At 49.5% G+C, this 21,440-nt stretch overlaps 1 protein-coding gene across 1 annotated transcript in view; it reads right to left on the reverse strand.

Annotated features, from left to right (window-relative positions):
* JPH3 (junctophilin 3) overlaps positions 1–13,455 on the reverse strand; it is a 56,073-nt gene extending 42,618 nt beyond the window's left edge. The window contains exons 1-2 of the mRNA XM_065848569.2: positions 13,161–13,455; positions 12,019–12,629 (exon numbers count right to left, since the gene is read on the reverse strand). Coding sequence (XP_065704641.1) covers positions 12,019–12,400 — 382 coding nt within the window. The 5' untranslated portion in view covers positions 12,401–12,629; positions 13,161–13,455. The remainder of the gene's footprint in view (positions 1–12,018; positions 12,630–13,160) is intronic.
* Between the last annotated feature and the right edge of the window lie 7,985 nt (positions 13,456–21,440).

The following is a 21,440-nucleotide window of genomic DNA, read 5'->3' on the forward strand; positions in this document are numbered from 1 at the left end:
CAAACTGATTACATTGCCCAAGCCAGTGTTCCATGATGGAGGAGGATCACTGGGGAGAAAAATGTGCCAACCACTTCCCCCAGCCATGCAGGTCACTCTTATGGATGCCACCAAGATGCCACAAACATCCATCCCCCCTCTGTGTGACCCTTTTGCACCGGGAAAGAAAAGAGCAGCCAAGAAAGTCTTGGACGGAGAAAGTCCTCCTGAGCTCGGTATTTTGTGACTTACTATGGTCATACAACCAAAGCAGCAGCCACTTCTGCCCTGTAGCCCTTCCTTTACTGTCAATATTTGCAAAATGCTTCCTGAAGCATTAATTGTATGCAATTAATGGAGGGGTTGCATCGAGGAAAATTCAGCATCCATTGTGTGGCCAGGGCAGCATCACGCAGGCAGCTGCAGGCAGGGCCAGGGTTGGAGGGAAGTTGTGGACAGGAGCAGATGAACAACAGGAGAGCACTGGACAGCCCAGCAAAGAAATCTCAGCCACCAATACAACCCTGCTGAAAAAAAGGCTTGATCCTGCCCTGGGAATGGGAATTTTGCCATTCATCATAGTGGCAGCAAAATCAGAGCCCAAGGGAATAAGCAGGTTGTGCCGGTTTTACCCCGGTGAATATTTCTTGTCTCCTGATGTAATTGCTCCAGCGGGATTTGGCCAAGATAAAGGCGATGCCAAGAAGGGCGAGGATGTGTCCACACGCGTGTACACGAATGGAGCAGAGATAAGGAGAGGGTGCAGCCTGAGGCTGGGAGAAAATAACTGAAGTCACCCTGAAAGATGGATCGGGGAGAATATTCCTCTTTGGGAAACAGCAAGTGGAGTGTGAGAAAGGGGATGGGCTCATGAGAAAGTCAAGGAAAATCAGGATGGGATGGAAAATCAGGATGGGATGGAAACGTGGAGAGAAGAAAACAAGCAATGCCTTTGTTGGTCGCTTCCACCTGTGTTCTTAAGCTTGGGGTGTGCTGTGGTTTTTTTTTGTCCAGCTCCCCTTGGAGCATGGCTGGATTCTTTCCAAATGGCTTTTAACACTCCTGCAGGAATTTCCATTGCCTTGAGGACCATGCGGAGCTCCATCCCCAGCTGGAGCCAGCCAGGCTGGAAGCAGAAAGTGGGAAGTCACTGGCCTCCAAAGCATCATTCCTGATGCTCCAGAATATCGTATGTTTTGAGAAGTGACAAGCACCAAAAAGTAATCTCATTTGTTGCAGTTATTCAGTGCTTTCTCAGCATTTGGCTCAGGAGGCTGAAATTCATTCTGGGAAGGGAGCAGAGAGTCTGCAGGGCTGCTCCTGTTGTCCCAAAAATCCCTGAAATCGGGGTTCGCCCTGGTTTGTACCCTGCAGAAATGGGGAAGTGAGTGGGACCCCATGCAAAGCTGGGTGCAGCCTCATCATCTCCACATTCCCTGCTGGTAACAGCAATAATGCAGTGGCACTCCAGCAATTCAGACCCATATTGGGAAGACTAATCAGTTCCTATTGGCAAAGTGCTCCAGGAGGATCTAAGGCATTGCAGACACCAGGAAGAACAATGGGTTTCCATTAATTTCCTTGTCTTTGCTAGTTTTGGATTTTTTTCCTGAGGATACCCATCTCCATCTCCATCATCTCCATCTCCATCTCCATTTCCATCTCCATCATCTCCATCTATCTCCATCTCCATCTATCTCCATCTCCATCATCTCCATCTCCATCATCTCCATCTATCTCCATCTCCATCATCTCCATCATCTCCATCTCCACCTCCACCTCCATCTCATCTACCTGGGGTACAGCCACTGTGGTGGTGCTTGTGGGCCCACGACCGAGGAGGGACTCACTTGCTCTTGCAGACGAGGTGTTCACCACGGTGGGAAGAGACAACCCAAGAAGTTTGCTCTTCCCACATGCAGCACATGAGGCTGAAACCTTGGGCAAGAAGACAAATCCCTTCATTGATGCCATTTGACTCTGTACCAGGTGCTTTTTGCCCATAAGAGAGTGATGGAGAGGGAAAGAACAGGTGAAACATGTAGAAAATGGCCTTTCTGGCCCAGATGGAGGTGGCCTACGATGCTGCACCCGGCAGGTGAAGGTGAGGAATGCTACGGCATGGAAAGCACTCAGCTTTGTCACTTGCTGCCCTGGTGTCCACAGTTCACTCCTGTTCACGGAGAGATAGTGAAGATCAACCACGATGCCCAGGGGAGTCCAGCTTTCAGATAAATAAGCAGCACCTTAGGGCATGCCGGAGCAAGAGGTGGATTTTGAATGATCCAGATGGAAGCCCTAAGGGATGGAGATGAGCTGCTCACAGCCCAGCAGTAAACATGGGAGTTCCCTTGGCTGGAGTTGGGACCATTCGTTTGGATATAAACCTCATCCATCTTCACTGTGGCATGAGAAGGAGACAGAAATCAGGACTTTTGGGGTTGGAATGGCTGCGTTTTCTTTCCTCCCTCCCTCCATACCCACAGATCTGGCATTTCGCAGGCTGCTGAGCCCTCTGGCTCCACTCCAGGAACACCATTAAGTACCAGCCTTACGGTCTGAAGTCTCCTCACAGGTTTTTCCCGAACCGAGATGGCCGGTCCTGTTTCCTGCAGGACACGGCCCTTGGCGAGCACACGGGGTAAAGCACATTGGGAGGTTCGCACAGCCCTGCCCCGCACGGAGAAATTCAAGCAGTGACTTAGGATGTTGTAAAGCATTTTGAGGTCCGTGAACACATATGTATTATTATCACAACGTGACCTTGGAAAAAGTCTAATATTTAGGACAATATTCTTTATCCTTCACTAATGCTGAGTTTAAAACAAACAAAAAAAAACAACACAAGTAACCCACCATCATGGGTCTACGCAAGGTATTTCCAGGTTAGTTAAAATACTCAGCACCATGGGTGCAGCTCCCCAGGCCTTCCCAGCACATGGAGCAGCCGGCAGGTTTCTCTGCAGCAGCCTCTGTCCCATCCCTGAATCACAGCCAGATCCACCCATTACAGTGACTGCGCTGGGCAGTGATTCAAACCTCCCGGCTCGCTTTTGCCACTTCGCGAAATTTGGGAACGAAGTCTGAGTTGCCCAAAGTGCCTGTCCACTTTCCCAAACCCAGCATGAAGTAATCAGTCCTTGCAAATTACTAGTTTATCTTGCAAAGGATCTTTCCCGGTATGCTCACCTCCCCTCTTATCTCTGAACTCTGCAGCGTATTAATTAAAGACATCTGATGGCAATAATTAGGCCGGTCTCTTGAATTACAACAGAAGGAGCAAGTTTTACAGATATCACTTTCCAGCTATTAAATCACAGAACAGTCCAGGGAGGATTCACACAAAAATCTTGCTTTGCAGCTCAGAAACATCTATCCCAAAGAGACGCATGAGAGAAATGAGAGAACTAGAGGATGCTATTAATAATAATTAATAATTCGTTATGGGGACATCCTTGTTGGCCACACCAGCTGATATCCAGCAGTCAGGGGGTCTGGCTGGTAAAATTGTGTCCCCCCAAAGGTGCTACCTGCGCGTGTGGGTCCTCCCGAGCACGCACGTGGGTGCATGTTTGCTGCCGAGGAACCCAAGAGCCGTCCTGCCACCACTGTCACTCCCAGCAGCGGGACAAGCATTGCACTGGGTGACTTGCATTCCTTGCCCTGTCCCCAGCTGCCACTTGGAGAGCAGAGATTGTTCCCCAAATCCCACGCTGCCATGATATGGAGGGCTGGGACTCACCACCTGTGTCACCCACGGTGAAAGGTGGGAATCGGTGACGGTGCATGTCTGCAATGTCACATGGATATGGTATCAGTGGCAAATTATCCCCCACAGCCCTGCCAAGGCTCCCTATGGCTCTACCCATCACCAAGCCACGCTAAAAACACAGTCAGATGCTTCTGCTGTGGCTGCTTGTTTGCCAAAAATACACTCTGGTAAGCGCTTACACAGGGGAAGAAATCAAGTATGGATATTTGAGTATGCAAATACTATCTGCAGGCACAAACACGTGATGGGTGTTAGTCACATCGCTTAATGCGAGGCTGGATATGTACATACACGATGGGAACGGTGAGGTTTGAGCATCCATGGAGAAGGGGAAGGGACAGGAGAAGGGAGAAGAGAGATGGACTGAAGAGCTGGGTGCTGGGCAGCATTAAGTCTGTTGCTGGGGCTCAACAAATAATAAATTACAAGTCTGCAGCTCCTACCAGCATGGTTAGCTTGCACTTTTTAAAGCTAAGGGAAACCAGCCAGTGGGGTGGTTGGGTTTGGGTGATGTACTGCAGGAGGTGGCTTTGCAAACAGGTCGAGATGGGTGCTGGAGACGACCGAGCATCTCACTGGGCACCTCTGCAGGAGCAAGGGCTGGGGGCTGGAAAGAGGACATTGCTCTGCAACCAAGAGATCAGCACAATGAAGCTACTTTCCCCGCTAGCAAACATCAATATGCACCATGGTGTTGCAAAGACTGCTGATATTCGCACTTACAGACGGGGAACTGAGGCACAGAACGAGAGGATGAGTTCCTCCAACAAAACAACTTCTGTTACGGGTACAAAATAGCTTTGCACAACCTACAGCAAAACTACAGCAGGACAGGGGATGAGGCAAAGCCCTGAAGCTGATGTGATATCTCTGAGAATAACCCCAGCTGTAGGAATTAAACTGTTTTTCCATAGGGAATGGCCAGTGATGAATATGTGCCCTTATAATATTAAGGAGAAGTCACTCCATAAAAATCACAAATGGAAATTCAGTTCGGATAACATCTGCATGAGGAACATTCCCCCAGACCCACCACCAGGTTTGGGCTCAGCCAACAACGGTTTTTGAGGCATTTTGGCTATTTGCTTCAAGGTAGAAAAACTCAAACTTGCTCTCCACCGTGTGCAGGAAAATGCAAGTCCGTCCTGAGCATTCCCTCCCTCTTCCCTCTCATTGTTTCTGTATCTCCAGCTTCCCGGAGCCTGTTTGTGTTCATTAGTAATTGCCTTTTCCAGCCAGCATTTGGAGAAATGCTGCAATTATAATGACAATCAAATCTCAGCATCGCTAATTCTGATGGGGCTCATAATGTGTCTCAGGCCAGTTGTGATTCTTCTTAAAGTGCCAGGTCCTGGAGACAGGGGAAATAACAGCTTTTCAAAAGGAAAGAGGTAAAGAAAGAAATTTCTAGTCTTCCTGGGAATGGGAAGTGCTGGGTCCACTGGAAAGGGAAAGTCAAAGGGGCATCATCCCCTGGTAAAATGGGTCCATAATGTTGCCCAGGGTACCTGAATTCCTGCAGATTTGGCCACCAGTTGGGTCCAAAACTGTGAGGAGGCTTTAGTGTGAGGGATGTGAAACACATTAACATATCACTCAGCACGTTTATTACGGCTAATGTGCTCCTCGCACAAAGCAGAGTGAAATCAGGCTAATGCTTAGTCCATTAATCCGCCGGCGCTCTAATCCTCATCGCAAACTCTGTGATCTCACCCCATTTCTCAGCAGAGCTCATGGGAAAAAGGGTGAATTCTCCAGCACTTGCAAACAGTGCTGGGTGCTGGCACTGAGGTTTTTCTGGGGGGCTGCATCCCTTGGGAGGGGTGGGAGATGCTCAGCATCATCCCATGGGATTGGGGATATGAGGCTGCGCCCAGCGTGGGGACGGCACAGGGTAGGACGAGGCAAGAGCAGGGTTTATTTATTTCTTCTGAAATAAATTATTAATCCCTTATTCAGTCCAAGGAAACACTTTGCAGACCCAAAGTGATGCCCCCGCGCAGGAAATCTTATCATTCTGGTGATCATCTTGGTGCGAATATCTGCAAACGTAGAGACCTTGCTCTGGCTGTTCACTCATTCATGAAAATTCATGATGCTCTGCTGTATGTTAAGGGTAAGTGGAACCTCTTCAGGGAATAATTTTGGGAAAGGAGTGGCCGTTCTAAGAGAATGCTCATGCATCCATTGCAATTTTTAAGGATTTTTGATTCAAAGGCCAGAATCTGTCTTTGAAAAGCCAATATCTGAATTTTGCTGATGTCTGAATAAAGCCAATATTTGAAAAGCCAAAACTCCAAAACATAAACACTTGCCCCTCAAGTATTTTTTTTTCCTTCAAGCTCCCCTTTTTTTGTTAACAGTTACATACATTAACTGTAAATTAAACAGCTTATTGTGGGGGCAAACTAGCATCAAGAGTCTTCTGTAACTATTGCAAACTCCTGCAATAACAGTCTTTCCATGGTCAGGATTTCAGGCAATGCCACAGTCAGACCCCAAAGAGGTAAAAACTGCCAAAAACTCACAAGACAGGTGCTAAACTGTAGTGTTGCCTCCTATGAGACCATCATCTACCTCATTCTGCCTGGCTTCTGTGTCTTCAAGTCATGCCTACATTAATACAGATCATTCATCAACATCAGTGTTACCTGAGTCAAAGCATTCAAAATTTATCAGGTTCATTTGAAAATCAAGGCATTTTTAAACAGGAGGCATTTTTAGCTCTCGTCTGCTGGTTTCCAAGCCTGTAAGAATGACTTTTCTGCAATAGTCTGGGTGGAAACCTTGCTTCAAAAATGAAGCAGAAAATCTTGCAAAATCACATGATTCCACAAGCTGGAGCTTCAAGGAAAAAAAAAATGTTCAGCTACAAGAGCAGATGTCACCCAACCACGAGGAGGTCCATGGGATATCAAATCCTGTCCCTCTTATCACATGCAAATATCCTGAGAGTTGCATTAAATGCCATGAGAAACCCAGTCCAGTGTCCCCAGTGAAAGGACACTGAAACTGTGCTTTTGGAAATTAAGTCACCCTCTATTTTGAGTCAAGGAGAGGTGGGTAAGGGGGTCAGGTCACCCCAAGGCTGGGGTCCTACACCACCCCCTGAGCATCACACGCTGGATAAAACACTCAAGAGGAGGGAGCTGGGGTCTGAGCCTGCCTGGCAATTCCCATCTCCCACACTTTTCCCTGGGGTCAAAATCCTTCTTCCTCTGTCCTGAGCTGTACCTGAAACGAAGCAGCGTGTTCCAGTGAGATAAGTAATTACCATGAGTTCATATCATCTATTTTTAATGACGCTGGCCAGAATCTTCATTTAGTATTTTGATTCATGTTCGGCAGGTCCTGATGTTTCGGTTATCGCTCTCCTATAACCCCTGCTGCACTGCAAGCATCTTCTGTACCACATCTAGATACTGAGATGCTTCAGACACAAAGTTCGTAGCTTGTTTTTTTTTAATTAGCAGATTTTTAACAGGTTTAATAGGACCAGCCAGGGCCATGCTGGGATTCTGCAGGAACTGGGAGGACTGGGGATCAGGGCGCATTTGTATTTGCTTGTTGCCACCCACTGTTGAAAGCGCATCAACAATTCCTTCCCGGCAGCAAAAATAAGACAGGAGCTGATACTTTTAAGGTAATTCTGACATCCATGCTATGAATAGATGGCAGGGAAATTTGCCCTCCCTAGTTGGTTCCCTGCAGCTGTGGAGTAACCTGTGAAAAACCCTGGTATGGAGAGAGGCACGAGGCAGCTGATGCTGCCGCCCTTAGTGGTGGTTCATCCAAAGCCACTTTTTGGCTCAGGACAGGGGCAGACAGGCAGGTCTCCACGGCATCCCTGCTCCATCCCCTCGGAGCGGCCCTTTACACTGGCAAGGGACCTGCTTTTGCAAAATATTGCTGTTTTTCATCTCCTCAACCACTCCAAAGCCATTTGGTTGGTGGCTCCTGGCGCACCTGCGAAGGAAGGGGCTGGAGGTGTCACCGGTGCCACCACAGAGATGGGGAAAGTGGGACACAGAGCAGGACAGGCTGGGAGAGGAGAGAGCCCACACCGGCAGCTCCCACCGCACCACTTCCCTCTCCCCATCGCTCACAAACCACAAAAAATCTCCCAGCCCAGGCCAAGAAAACCCACTTGCCTACTCACACCGTGCTAACAATGAAAACACTAATTATATTTCACTCACCTATCAAAGGGATGATTCATTTAGGTGAGTGGGCACGGAGGATTACACAAGACGAACACGGCGACGTGGCCGTTTTGGGGTAGCCCTCCTGAGAAATGAGGCTGCGTGGAGCACGTGGATACCCGAGACTGATGAGAGGGTGGCAGCAGGAGGGACCTGCATGTCCCCCATGGACACCTCGAGCCTGGGGAACCACTGCAAGATGTTCCCTGAGGGTTGGCCAGACAGCGGGGACATGGGAGAGCGGCTGGTACCCTCCTCAAGCTTCCGTCTGGTCTCAGATCCCAAATGTTCAGAGAGGTGGAGGGACGATGAAAATAGCGTTGGTAGGGACAGAATGGGTAAAAGCAGATGTAGGGCTTTCTTCATCCACTCCATGTCACAGAATCACAGAATCACAGAATGCCAGGGATTGGAATGGACCTGGAAAGCTCATCCAGTCCAATCCCCCCGCCGGAGCAGGAACACCCAGCTGAGGTTCCACAGGAAGGTGTCCAGGCGGGTTTGAATGTCTGCAGAGAAGGAGACTTCACAACCCCCCTGGGCAGCCTGTTCAGGCTCTGTCACCCTCACCATGAAGAAGTTTCTTCTCATATTTAAGTGGAACCTCTTGTGTTCCAGTTTGAACCCACTACCCCTTGTCTTACCATTGGTTGTCACATCATCCACCCCAACAACCATGGCTTCGGCAGTGAAACCCAAACCCAATGCACAGCCCAAGGACTCCTGAGACAAGTCTGCAGTTACAACCCAACCTGTGTAAGGTATTTCCAAAGGGTCCCAGGAGTTACAGAACCAGCTGAGATGGCTCTTGATCTCCAGACCTGCTTGGAAGAGGGTCTCCAATGCGAGGTCCCCAACCCTCCAGAGAGGTTCCACCAGCTCCAGCAAGGGTGACGGCAGTGTCCCCAGCTGATCCAGGAGGCTGCAGCCTATTTTCCCAGAATCAAGGGAGTAATCCCACTCCAGGGCTGGGCTGAATCAGGCCCAGCAAATGAGTGGTGCAACTCCAGCACCCAACCAAAGCAATTCCCAGGAATTTATGCAACATTGGAGTTCTGCTGGATGGGGGCAGGGATTTTTGGCAGAAAGATAAGGACACGGCAGCAGTATCGCGGTTTGTGGGGGGTCCAAGTAAGCACTTGCGTGCAGGGGGAACACAGGACAGTGCAGGGAGGTGCATTGGGCATGCCTCGGTGCCAGGGAGATTTGGCAAAGCGTGGGCTCCGAGGGCAACAGTGAGGCTGTGTTTGCTTATTTGGGCCGTGCACGGTTTGCATTTATCTGTGCACGGGTCGGAGGGGGCTGGGGGCAGCCCACGAGCGTGTGGGTAACACGAACCGGGGGGGGCGAAGCGGCGTCTCGGCGTGGGGAGGAGAGGCGAGTGTGCGCGGCGATGAGCGCGTGTCCGCGTGGGAGGTGCGAGAGCTGCAAGCTGTGCGTGGGGGAAGCGTGGGCACATGCGTGTGTGTCTGTGTGTGTGTGTGTGCATGGCAGGCGTGAGCACCCGGCGTGGGGGGGGACACAGTCCCCAGGGTGGTGGCAGCGTGGTTCAGGCCACCACATGCCACATCCTAAATCCAAGCACCACGCGCCAACACGTGTCCATCAGTCACGCAAAATAACACCCCCCAAGATAGCGCCGGCAACTGTCAGTGGAGCACTGAGATTTGCCCTTACCCACTGTCGCGCAAGGAAATGGTAAAATTGGAGTGAAAACCATGAATTCTGGGGCACCTCACTTCCTGAGCTTCGCTGCGCATTTAGGGACCCATCCACTAGCCTTGGTTGATGTGCTAAAAAGATAAAAATGCAAGGGATGAATATTTATCTGTGGGTGGCAAGTGACAGATGCTGGGGCGAGGATTCTAGGATACTTCAGCTTGATGAAGGTAATAACTTGAATAGATTAATGAGAAACATCCTTCCCAACAGTTGCCTTCTCTGTGCAATTGCACCCCTCCAGCAGAGCTCCTGCACACACCAGCCTCTCAGATCCAAACGCACAAAGTTCATAAAGGTTCGGTGTCAAAAAGGCTGGAAATGCCCAACTTTGGTGATTTCCACCCAGAATGGAGACAGGCAACTGGGAAAGGGCCTCTGGGGACTTGCAACTGAGTTGGTGATAGTGCAATTTTGGCTGGCTTCAGTCACTCGGCAGTGATGGCCCAACCAAAATAGGGGTAAAGCTGGTGTGGAGGAGCCTGTTCGGGGTGTGCACAAGCTGTCCCAGCTCTCAGCAGCAGGAGAGGCTTGGCCACAGGTACCATCACTTTGCACATCCCCAGCACAGCTGTCCCCTCCTCCAGGACAGTTTACAGAGTCCCTGGGGGGAGAATTGTGCTACAGACCCTGCCCTTGTCTCCCACTGATCCTCCTAAAACAACAAATGTGCAATAAAGCTTCTCCATCCCCGAACACCGAGGAGCCAGGCTGGCCTGACAAGATGGAAGAAAAAGCTCTTTGCTTCTGGTAGGTTCTTAGAAAGGGTGAAACTGCCGGGAAGTCGCCCTGATTTGGAGATGCTTCCCAGGTTTCCCAAAGAGCCACCACGCTGCAGTTGATGGGGAAGGTACCGGGGTGGGGGCACGTGTATGTCCGGGGACGGGGCCAGCCCTGCAACAACCCTCAGAGACCTGGAGTTTGTCAAGACTTCTGTCTGTCTGTCCCTGGCAGTGCTGAGAGGGGAGCAGGGCGACGGCACCGCTGTTGGGAGCACACAGAAACCGCCCTGCGCCCCCTCCCCGTCCGCTTTGAACGTGGGAGACCGTGGTTATCCTCTGAGCGAGGTTTATTCTCAACGGGAGGACTGCTGGGATTTATCCACCACTTGCAAACACACACCCGGCAGATTCCAGCTCAGACCCCAGCATTATTCCAGGCGGTTGAAACAAAAGGTTGCAGCTCTATTTTCCTTTAGGAAAAAGCCACCAGCACAAAATCACCATTAAAAAAAAAATAAATAAAATCGAGAGATCATTCAATTTCTCCATTCCAGAGCATAAAAGAGCAGCTGCAGGTAACGTTTAATCTTCCCTTCCTGTATAATCACAAAGCAGCAAACTGGGTTTTCTAGAGAAAGGTCTTTGCAGCACCTTTCAGGAAGGCTGCGATGGAGCTCATCAATGCTGCAATTTCCTTAATGTGGCAGTCCTGGAAAACCATAACGCCTTAGAAAAAAAATCCCAAACCAGCCTGCTTTAAATGGACACGCTTGCCAGCAAAACAAGGGGGCAGCGCTGCCGAACGCCCCCGGCCCGGCAGGTAGGCCTGCCTCCGATTATGGTGGCAATTTCGATGGAAGTGGCCACAAAACATGCGAGAGGATGATACAGCCACTTACAGCACAGCACCAGCTGTCATCCTAATTCGACCCTAAAGCTTTTTAGTCCAGCAATTTTTCCAATCTCTCCAATTGGGTTTTCTTGTTTTTTTTCTTTAATCCTAGTTTCCCCTCAACATCTCGTTAAGCTGTGTTGACGGCAGAGAATAGCTTTGGTGATCCCTCTGAGCCCCTACGCTAAGCATTAAGCCGTAAACTAGGAATGTAAGACTCTTGACTGAATTAAAGTCTTTTGCCCGGTATTATGAAGCGCGGGGCCGCGTTTGGAGGGGCTGCGGGGCGTGCAGAGACCCCAGCCCCTCGCTGGAAGCATTTGCGGCATCGGAGCTGCCCCCACCCACCCCAGACCCCCCCTGCCCTGTGTTGCTTTGATGCAAATCCTACAGGTACCAGTGGTGCAGTAAGAACTGCGAATCCCATGTGCAACTTGGGCGTCCCCCCCACCAGCATGGCCAGCTCCCCTCCCTGAAAAAAGACTGGTTGAGGAGGAAGGGGGGAGGATCTGGCACCCAGAGACCCACTGAACATTTCGGGCTACCTGTGGCAGTGGGCTGTTGCCATGCTGGGCTGGTTTGTTTTCTCCAGGGGGGTTACGAGCATCCCGATCTCCAAGCTAGCAGGTTGCAAACTCGCAAGCTCCAGCCCAAAGCCAGGGTCCCCCACTGAAGGCTCATCCCCCCACATCACCGCCCGCCCCGCCAGAAAGGTATGGATGCAGCACCTACCTCCATCCGAGTAGGTCTCTGTCCCGTAGCCATCCTGTAATCCATTGCTCCAGGTGCCTTCGTACTTGGCCCCATTTCCAGTGCATTCTCGGACCCCGTACCGTCCCTTAAATCCATGGGTCCACTCTCCTTTGTACACCCACTTCCCCTTGCTCTCCATGCCAATGCCATGGCGCTTGCCCTGCGCCCAGGTGCCCTGGTAAGTGTTGCCGCTAGGCCAAGTGTAGACCCCCAGCACCTCAAAGCCGTGACTCCAGGAGCCCGAATATTCACCTTGACCCTTTGGGCCGGTACAGATTCCGTGGCCATGAGCCTTTCCGTCCTCCCAGCCTCCACAGTACGACCCTCCATCGTCAAAATTAAACCTTCCCCCACTGGACATGCATGTAATTCGGTTTGCAAATCTCCCAAAAGGTGAAAAAAAAAAAAAAAAAAAAAAGGCAGAAAATAAAATGCAAATGATGACTTGGGAAAAAAATAATAAATTAAAAAATTAAATCAAATCAAACTAAATCGCAATCATGCACCAGATCCAGGGAGCTGCTTAAGCCAGTTTCTTGTGATTATTCATTCTCGGGGAGTATGTTCAGGATCAGTTCTCTCTTCCCCTGCTGTGGAAACAGTATCATTAAAAAAAAAAAAATAGCAGCAAGAACAGCAGCAGCTATTGGGTTTTGGTGCAAACGACTCCACCTAAAAACCATCCAAGGCAGGGAACGGGGGTGGGGGAGGAAGGAAAAAAAACAAAAAAAAAAGAGGCCAAATGCCAAGAGCAGGAAAAATGAACCCCGAGCTGCTCCCCGCAGCCCGGCGCACCCCAAAGGCTCTCACAGCCCCCGCGCCGCCATCCGCGCAGCGCTGCCCGGGCGGCCGGGGCTCCGGCGCGGGGCCGGGGGGGGCGGCGGGCGCATGGCGGGCCCGGCGGGGCCTGGCGGGGCCGGGCGCGGCGGCTCAGCAGCAATGCGGTGCCTCTGCCGCCTCCCGCTCCACTCCGCTCCCACGGCCTCTCCCGCAAACGCGCACGCACCCCCCGCGCCCTAAAAACCCGCCATCGCCTCCCTTATCCGCCCGCCCCCCCCGCCCCTGCACACACACACACAGACACACACACACACACACACACGCACACCCCCGCCGCAAACCTCACTCCCGGGGGGACCCGCTCGCCTCGCCCGGCGGATCCCGCATCTTGGCCGGAGGATGCTCGGGGCTTGGATGCTCGGGGGTTTGGGGGGGGGCGGGAAGAGGAACCCTCTCCTGCGCTCTCCCCACGGCCTCTCCCCCCCCCCGCTCCTTCCCGGCTCCCCCCCGGGGATAAATCCTGCTTAGGAACGATCCTGGGCTTTCTGCTCTGCCTCGGCTCCCGGCTCCGGGCTCAGGGTGGATTTAAAGAGACAGGAACTGCGTCGCTTTCGCCTCCCACCCCAGCAGGGCCGCGGCCCCCGCAGCCCCCGGCCACCTGGGATGCTCCCGGGGGTTTATTGATCCCTTCATCCCTCCATCACTGCGCTCCGATGAGACGAGGGGCGACCATGTCCCCCGCCAAGAGCCCATTTGCAGGTGGGTTGGGTGGGGGGGACACAATGGGAAAGGCCAGACGCCTTGTTTCAGCAGCACCGACACCAAGTCTCTGGGCAGAATTTGCTCCGTGCACACTGCAACACAAATTATTTATTCATGAAAAGGCCGTGCTGCCGCTGGGGGTTTATGGCAGCAGTCCGGGCTGTATCCCTTCCCAGCTGGGATGCTGCGCATCTCGGTCCCCTCCCTTCAACACAGAGCATCTCATCGGGATCCTTCCCATCCGCCGGGAAGGTGCAAAACAGCAGGAGGATCTCGCCAGTCCTGCCCGCAGATTTTTTTTTCCCTAGGATTGCTGAAAATATGAACCCCCTCCAGCCAGCAGCGACAGCTCACTTCGTGCCTTTGGAGCACGCCAGGTCCTGGTCCTGCCACGCACTCTCTTGTTTCTAGACATGCCAAATATTTGTGGTATCATGGTCTCCGTGCGGGTCTGTATGCATGCATATATATATATATATATTTGTATTAATACACGAGTGTATTAATGCATAAGTATTAAAGGGGAAGCTCTGTTTAACAAAAATTTAAAAGATGCTCACAAGTGCCTATAACGCGAAATTTGGGCAATGTACAAAAGCATGATTCTTCCAGAAAACCTCCAGCAGGAGTGTCGGGCGCACCGGATTGTGTTCGCATCCCACCGTTACTGGAGCGCTAGTTTTGAGCCAGGACTATCGGCTCAGATTTGAGATCTGGCTCAGCCAGGACTCCAAGGAGAAAAATGAGCTGTAGAAACCCTGGCGATGGAAACCCACAGGATTTAGGCATGTGCATCCCGCTGGAACGGTTGCACTCAGTACCTGCCTCGGTTCCCCACCTAGCAGGACGTTTCACACTGTGTTTTCCCACTCAGTTGTTTGGGTTTTTTTTTCTATATTGATGCATTTTCTTGTCCATCCATTGAAACACATCACATAGGGAAGAAACTCTTCCTCTCCCTCAGCTGGAAGAGATGCAACCAGAGTGGGTAGAAATGCCCCCACTGAATCATTTTTTTCAGTTGAAAATATCTTTTCAATCTACACCAAGTCCTTCGTGAATGCAAGAACTGTCCTCAATATACACTGGGGTTTGTTTTGTTCTGTTTTCCTAAAAATCCCATGCTTCAGGTACTGCATTTTTTGGCAAATGCAAAGTCCTGATTTTTTCATGGAGAGAGCCTTTGGGTAGAAACCCTCAAACTTTCCAAGAAAAACACTACAATTGAAGTTGCTTAAACACATATAAAGAATTTTGGCAGAGAAACAAAGGAATTCCAGCCCCCTTCTGTTGTTTTCTCAGTAGTCTTACACAGTTATAGTAGTTTTCCATGTTAATTAGTGGCCAGCCCTTCCTTCTGAGGAGTTCAATGGGGTATAGAGACCAGAGGCTGAATATGCACCAAGGTGCAAGAGACCTCTGACCAATGCAGGATGCTGCTCCTGATAAAATAGGTGTTCAAAATAACAGCATTTTTAGTGGTACCCAGTGAAAAAGAAATCACCAGTTGCTGAGAAAGCAGCAAGGAGAATGAGATTTACTGGTGACAAGCACCAGTGCACGGCTACCAGGATGGCGTGTGGTTTAAAAAAGTGGATTATTTTGGGAACGGCACCTTTGTGTCGGATGAGGAGGCAGTTTCTGCACTAAAGATGCAGCCGTGTGTTACGTCTGTTCACGTCCTCATTGAGGTTTTGTCTTGCTGCCCTGTGGCTGGAGCAGAGGGTTTGCTCAGCAAGGGCCATCTTGGTCATTAAAGGGTTTAAGATGGGCTTCAGGAGGCCTGAAAAATTAAAGAAAAATAAAGAACACTGTGAGAATATCAGATGAAGGGGCTGGATGGAGAATTACAGACATCAGGGCTATCATGGTGTGGCAGCCGACCACAACACAGCCACATTGCTGTCCCTGAGCCCAGCCCCAAAAAAATCTGGTTTTCACAGCCTTTACCCAAAGTTCAGGCTTTAATTTAAAGTAAAAACTCACACTCCAATCATCCTCAGTCCTTACTGCCTCGGGAAGTCCTTTCCAGACCAGTTCATAACTCCTGGGTGCTGCTGATGTGCCAGAGGCTGAGGGAGAGGAAAATACAAATTTGATTTCACACCAGCCCCAAATACCAGGGGCTTTTTCCCTCTGGAAGATGCTCTTGCCACCAGCAAATGCCAGGGTGCCCTCAAACTGCAGAGGGATTTCTCCAGGACATTTTACTAACTCTGGAGATATTTCCCCAAAGGGTAGAGACACATTAAACAGGGCCATCAAGTGGGTTTTTTTAATAATCTGGTGCAGGTGTGGATGAGGGGAGTGAGATGACGTTTGGGGTAAAAGAATAATAGTGAAAAAAATACAATAAAAAGCAAATCAGCTTATGATAAATAACTGAGTACAGATGGGGGAAGACAAAATAGCATTGGGCAGCGGGAGCGATGCAAAATATAGAGAGTAGAATTAATATCTGTCCATTCCCAGTGTGCCTTGCAGACAAAACCACTGGTGGAAAGGCGCAGATTCCTGGTGAGTCCCATCCAGCCCTTGTGTGCAGAAACCCCCCAAAAGGAGCCACTCAGGGGGATGGGGATGCAGGCAGTGGGTTTTGGTGTACAATGCGGTTCAGAAAGACAAGTGCATCAGGGACTATTTGCAGAAAACCTGCTGGGAAGTTTGGCTGCTTAAGAAATTTAAAAAACCTGCCACCGAGCAAAGGGAGAGAGAGGATTAGCTGGAGGGATCCATGCTGCTGCTGCATCCTCAGTGTGAAAGCGGTGGGATGTGTCTCTAAAAGTCCAGCTGCCCAGAAAAGCATTTCAGGCATCCTGGGAAGACGAGCGGCTTTTTCCAGGAATGTGATCCTGTGAAGCACAAGAAAGGATGGGGAGAGGAGGAGGAGGGACGGCTCGGCCACAAGGTATAATCTGAAGGCTTCTCAGCTCAGTGAGGACTATCCACGGGGAAGATGGATTTTCGGCACTACCAGGAGGACATCAGGGGACCTCCCAAACTGCAGGCAGCTCCTGGGGGTGCCCGAATGATGGTGAAGGGGAAACACAGCAAAGTCGCCCTAAAAAAAAAAAAAAATCACCCCTGTTTCACATGGAAAGAAAGGAAAAAGGCAGCTAAAGGTGGAATTAAATATCAGGTTCTTTAAACCGTGTAGGGGGGGATTGTGTTTTCCTGGAGCTGTAGAGCTAAACCAAGCTCCATCTCAAAGGGCAAAGCTCCTGGGGGGACCCTGGATGGCCAAGTCAGGGGCACATTAGCCTGGTAACATAATGGAGGAAGAACAAGAGCACCAGTACGTTAAAAAAAAAAGAAAGGAATTGGAAAATCACGGGTTGCAAAGAAAATTAACGGCAGTGGCAAAAACCACCAGCACAAGGTGGAATTGCTAAATACACAGCATGACACTGCTCCTCAGGCTGGAAGGTGATGGGGACATTTCCCTGGCCAGGGTATTGCAGCCCTGGGATACAACCACCTTCTCTATCCAATTTCCACTCGTACTTGGGGGTCTCGATGTGCCAAACCTGATCCGCACCCCCCTGGGAATGGATTGGGAGCAGATGTCTCCTTCTCCCAAGCAGTCCCAGCCTGGTTCCAAGTCATTAGCAACATGGAAATAAATGATCCAGAGTGTTTCTGGATCAATATCCCAGGAAATAAAGGGTGAAGCATGAAGGGTCTGCGGCAGACCAGCACGCTGCATCAAGGACCCAACACAATATTCTTCTTTAAACAGCCACGGCTATAATATCTAATAAAAGTCTTGGGATCACTGGGGACTTCAAACCAAGCAATGGATGCTGGAGGTCTCGATCTGCCTGTATTAAAACATCCTCAGAATTTCTGGGGGAAAAAAATCTAAAAGATAATTTCCTAATGCAAAAAATATTGCCTCCAATATGAAGGAATTCCACGTTCAAGCTCACCCTGGCAGGTGGAGATGAATTTCTCACTGTATTAGGCACAAGCAATCATGGCTTGATTACATTTGTTATGTGCAAACGAAGTAAAGCTCAAAGCAGCAATATATATATATATATATATATATATGTATACTTGCCACTTTAAAAGGTCCCGTTTCACAGAGCAGAAAATAATTACAAGTCAGATCAATTTGGAGAAAGAATTTAGATGAAAAATGTGGTGAAAAGGGAGAAGCCTTTAAGAATTTTTTAGCCAAAAATCAGCAACACAGACAGAAATATTTGTTAAAAAAAACCCCAACACGTCTTGGAAAGGAAGTAAAAGAACCGCCAAGACTAACACACAAAATGCAAACACACAAAAAGAGAAAAGGGAAACGTGTAGTAATTAACAAACCTCAGAAGCTAGGGAAATTAAAGAGAAAAGGATATTTTCTTTCAAGCAAATAAGACCTGCATTAGCAGGGGGCCAATATTGTGCAGAAATAGGAGATTTATCAATCATATAGAAAAGGTAGAAACGCTCAGTGCAGGTTTCCTCCTGGTATCGGGTGGAAAAAAAAGACAATGTGCTCACAAAATACTTTCCAAGAGCACATCGGAGGGACACTGAACAGCAAGCTGGTGGAGCTCGGTATTTTTAAACCAGCAGATCTAAATAACTCGCAAGAGTTGTAAAGGAGGTGGCCAAGGAGCTGTCTGGATAGTTAATGGTGATTTTCAATAGGTCTTGGAACAGTCACTGGAAGTGCCAGAGGACTGGGACACCGCCAGTGCTGTGCCCACGCTCTGAGCGGTGAAGAGGACGCTGATTTTAAGCCTTTAAGCCCTGGGAGGGATCTTGGACAATTAATGGAACCGCTAACACTGAACTGATAGATGGAGAATTAAAAGAAGGCGATATAATGAATGGCAAATAGGAGTTGGAGGGAAATGGGCAGTGGTGAGCTCACTGTCTGTCACCAGTGAGGTGATGAGGGCATTAGGGAAAAATAATCAAAGCGATGCAATATCCTTAGATTTCCCACAGCCCTGGGCTTGGGCCCAGGCGATGGATTGATCGGGAAACAATACAAAATCAACAGGGCCTGCACAGAATAGATTAAAACCGCAGAACTGAGAGGGCTCAGAGGCCAGTTGTAAACAGTGAGTAAGAGTAGAGTAAGCGTGTGTGTAGAGGCATCGCTGGGGAGCAGGTTTGGGCTGTTGAATCATAGAATGATGGAATAGTTTGAGTTGAAGGGACCTTCCAAGCTCATCCAGTCCAACCCTGGCTATGAGCAGGGACATCTTCACCCAGATCACGTTGCTGGAGAAGGTCTGAGCATCCTACCTGTGACACCAGCAAACACCAAGGAGCTAAATGCTGGGGAGCAGAGCAACCTGGGAAGGAAGAGGAGGGATTTGGTCTCTAGTTCCAGCTCAGAGCTCTGCACAGCCGGACTCTCCAGAAAACACATCTCCAGTCAGTGGTTCACAACCCCCAGGCTGCTGTGGGTCCTGCAGCAGCCAGAGGGATGGGGGAACCGTCTGGGATGGCATCAGACTCTATACGGGTGTTTTGAAATAAACAGGGCACCTCCCACCCCAGCTCAAATATTTTTTGAGAGTTTCTTGCCTTGCGTGTCTCTTCTGGGCTTGAATGGATGGTACGGCCACCACCTCGCAAAGACCAAGCGCAAAAGCCGGAGTATACCTGAGGTCTAAAGATATTAGATTGAAATACACAGCTTTGGAAACTGGAATGATTTTCATTTTCGATTCCCGCTCATTTCCTCCCCCAGTTAATTGAATTCCACGAGTACACAATCACCCGATTTTGTCTCCAAGTTTTCCCTTATCTCCTTGGTCTCTAGCTAAATAACCCCCAAAAACAATCAAAGAACAGAATGATATTGCAGCAAGCGGGACTACTGCTAATCTTCCGGTAGATTGTAGCTTATGAAAATGATTGAAATGGTTGAAAATTACATTACTTGAAGGAGGTCAGCCTCTGAGCTGTAAGTAGCATTTTTCTTTTTCAATATGAGGCTGCTCCAATGCTAATAATCTCTCACAGGTCAAGAAAAGTCAAGACCGGGGTTAACCAGAAAGAGAAACTCCTGCATGTCCTTGGATTTAATACCAGTTTGCAAAGAGCTTAGGAGAAAACGCTGAAATGTTTTGCATCCTGCAATAACACTCGTTGTCTCAGAGGGGAAATGGGTTTGCAGAGAGAGGAAGATTGGGGATGGTTAATGGGCACAAACCAGGCATGTGTACAGTAAATTACCTTGATTGTCGTCTTTGTGCTGGGCATGGGCTAAGGGCTTTTACTGGTCACCAAATGTATCGCATTAACCTGCTGCATACAGTATGCGCCTGTTTATCCTGCCAATTACTGCAAATCTAATCAGCTTTGGCCGGGTAAAAATAGAGCCATTTTCCGTGTGGAAGTCAAGAGGCACAGAAACAGCAGCAAAGAAGCTGATCCTGATCATCTGAGCACATGGGAGGGAAGATTCACAACACTGGGAGCATGGAATGTGTTATGAAGCTTTTTTCCTTCTGGCCAGATGGATCTTTTCCCCCAGGGTGATGTTGTCCCCAGCACCCACCAGGCAGCCCAAGGAGCTGGGGAGTGTGGGAACCTTCCCTGAGCACCGGTGTTTTGTGAGTTTTCAGGAGCAAAGGAATAGAGCTGCAATTAGCTGGAAGGGACGAACGAGTTGAAAGCGATGCAGGGGAGGCTGAGGTGTGCACGAGGTATTTTGCACTAAGGGCAAAGAAAGATGAGGGGTTGATACGGGTTGTCATTCAGTTTGGGGGAACTGCAAGTTTAGGTAAATTGGTAGATGGCTGACGACCAGATTTAAGTTCCTATGGGCAAGTGTTTTCAGCAAAATCAACCTGCTATTCCACGTAAAGACCCACAAAGCAAATATTCTAGGAGAACAGGAACAGTACCTGGTTCCACAGGTGGTAGCATCTCATCCTCCTCCTCTCACTCCATCCCTCTGTGATGTTTGCTGAAGGACAGAGGGCATTTTTGCCCACCTGCAAGCCATAACATAAAGACAAGGGAAAACAATGTGATTTTTCCCCCAAGACATCCTATTTTCCCTTTTATTTCACTGGATCACCCTACAATAAATACATGTCAAGCTGTTTGTTCTTGGTAAAACCCAGATTCGTCTCACGGTCGCAGCTTGTCGTGCAGAGTGGTCCCGTTTGCCCTTCTCATCCCAAGTGGAAAAACCTCTTTCATCAGCAATACAAGAACGTAATTTATTTGAAGGGACTTGGCTTCCCCAGCCACCCCCATTGCCCTGTGTTTTCCACCCTGTTATTCTGCTGCTGCTCTCGTGAAAGACTCGAAATACCCCTTGGCACGCCAGAAAACCCAAGGTGACTGATTTTCCACTGCTGAAAGATGCTTGTGAATAAAACCCAGGTAGCCAGTCTTAACCAAACAAAACACGACCTTCCTTTCAAGCCTCCGAATTTTATGTCTGCAACCAAGGAGCGGGAATGCTGCCGATAATTAAGGGACATCTGTCACACGCGTGTTCCTGCTGGTTTTGTCAGGAAATGCGGCTGACATAATGCGAAGGGAAGAAACCTGCTTCGGAAAGCGAGTTGGCATGCTGGGTTCCATCTTCATCATTGCCACGTGCCAAGGCCGCTCTTACCCGCGGATGGTGGAATGGGCTGGAGGAGCAAACGCGGGGCTCGTCACCCCGGTCACAGCCCGAAGCTTTGCCAAACCTGGCAGCAAAAGCTACGTCTGGTCCCTCCGTCCCACCTCAGTCTTGACACAGGCTTCAACTTGCATGAGAATTCAAAAAATAAACAGCTGGGAGGGCTTTTTTTTAAAGATTTGGGATGTTTTCTGGAAAGAGCTTGTTTTTTCTGGCTTCTCTTAACAGCCACAGAAAGTCCCCTTTATTTAAA

Source organism: Patagioenas fasciata, chromosome 13 (assembly GCF_037038585.1).
Source record: "Patagioenas fasciata isolate bPatFas1 chromosome 13, bPatFas1.hap1, whole genome shotgun sequence".
Classification (NCBI taxonomy): Eukaryota; Metazoa; Chordata; class Aves; order Columbiformes; family Columbidae; genus Patagioenas; species Patagioenas fasciata.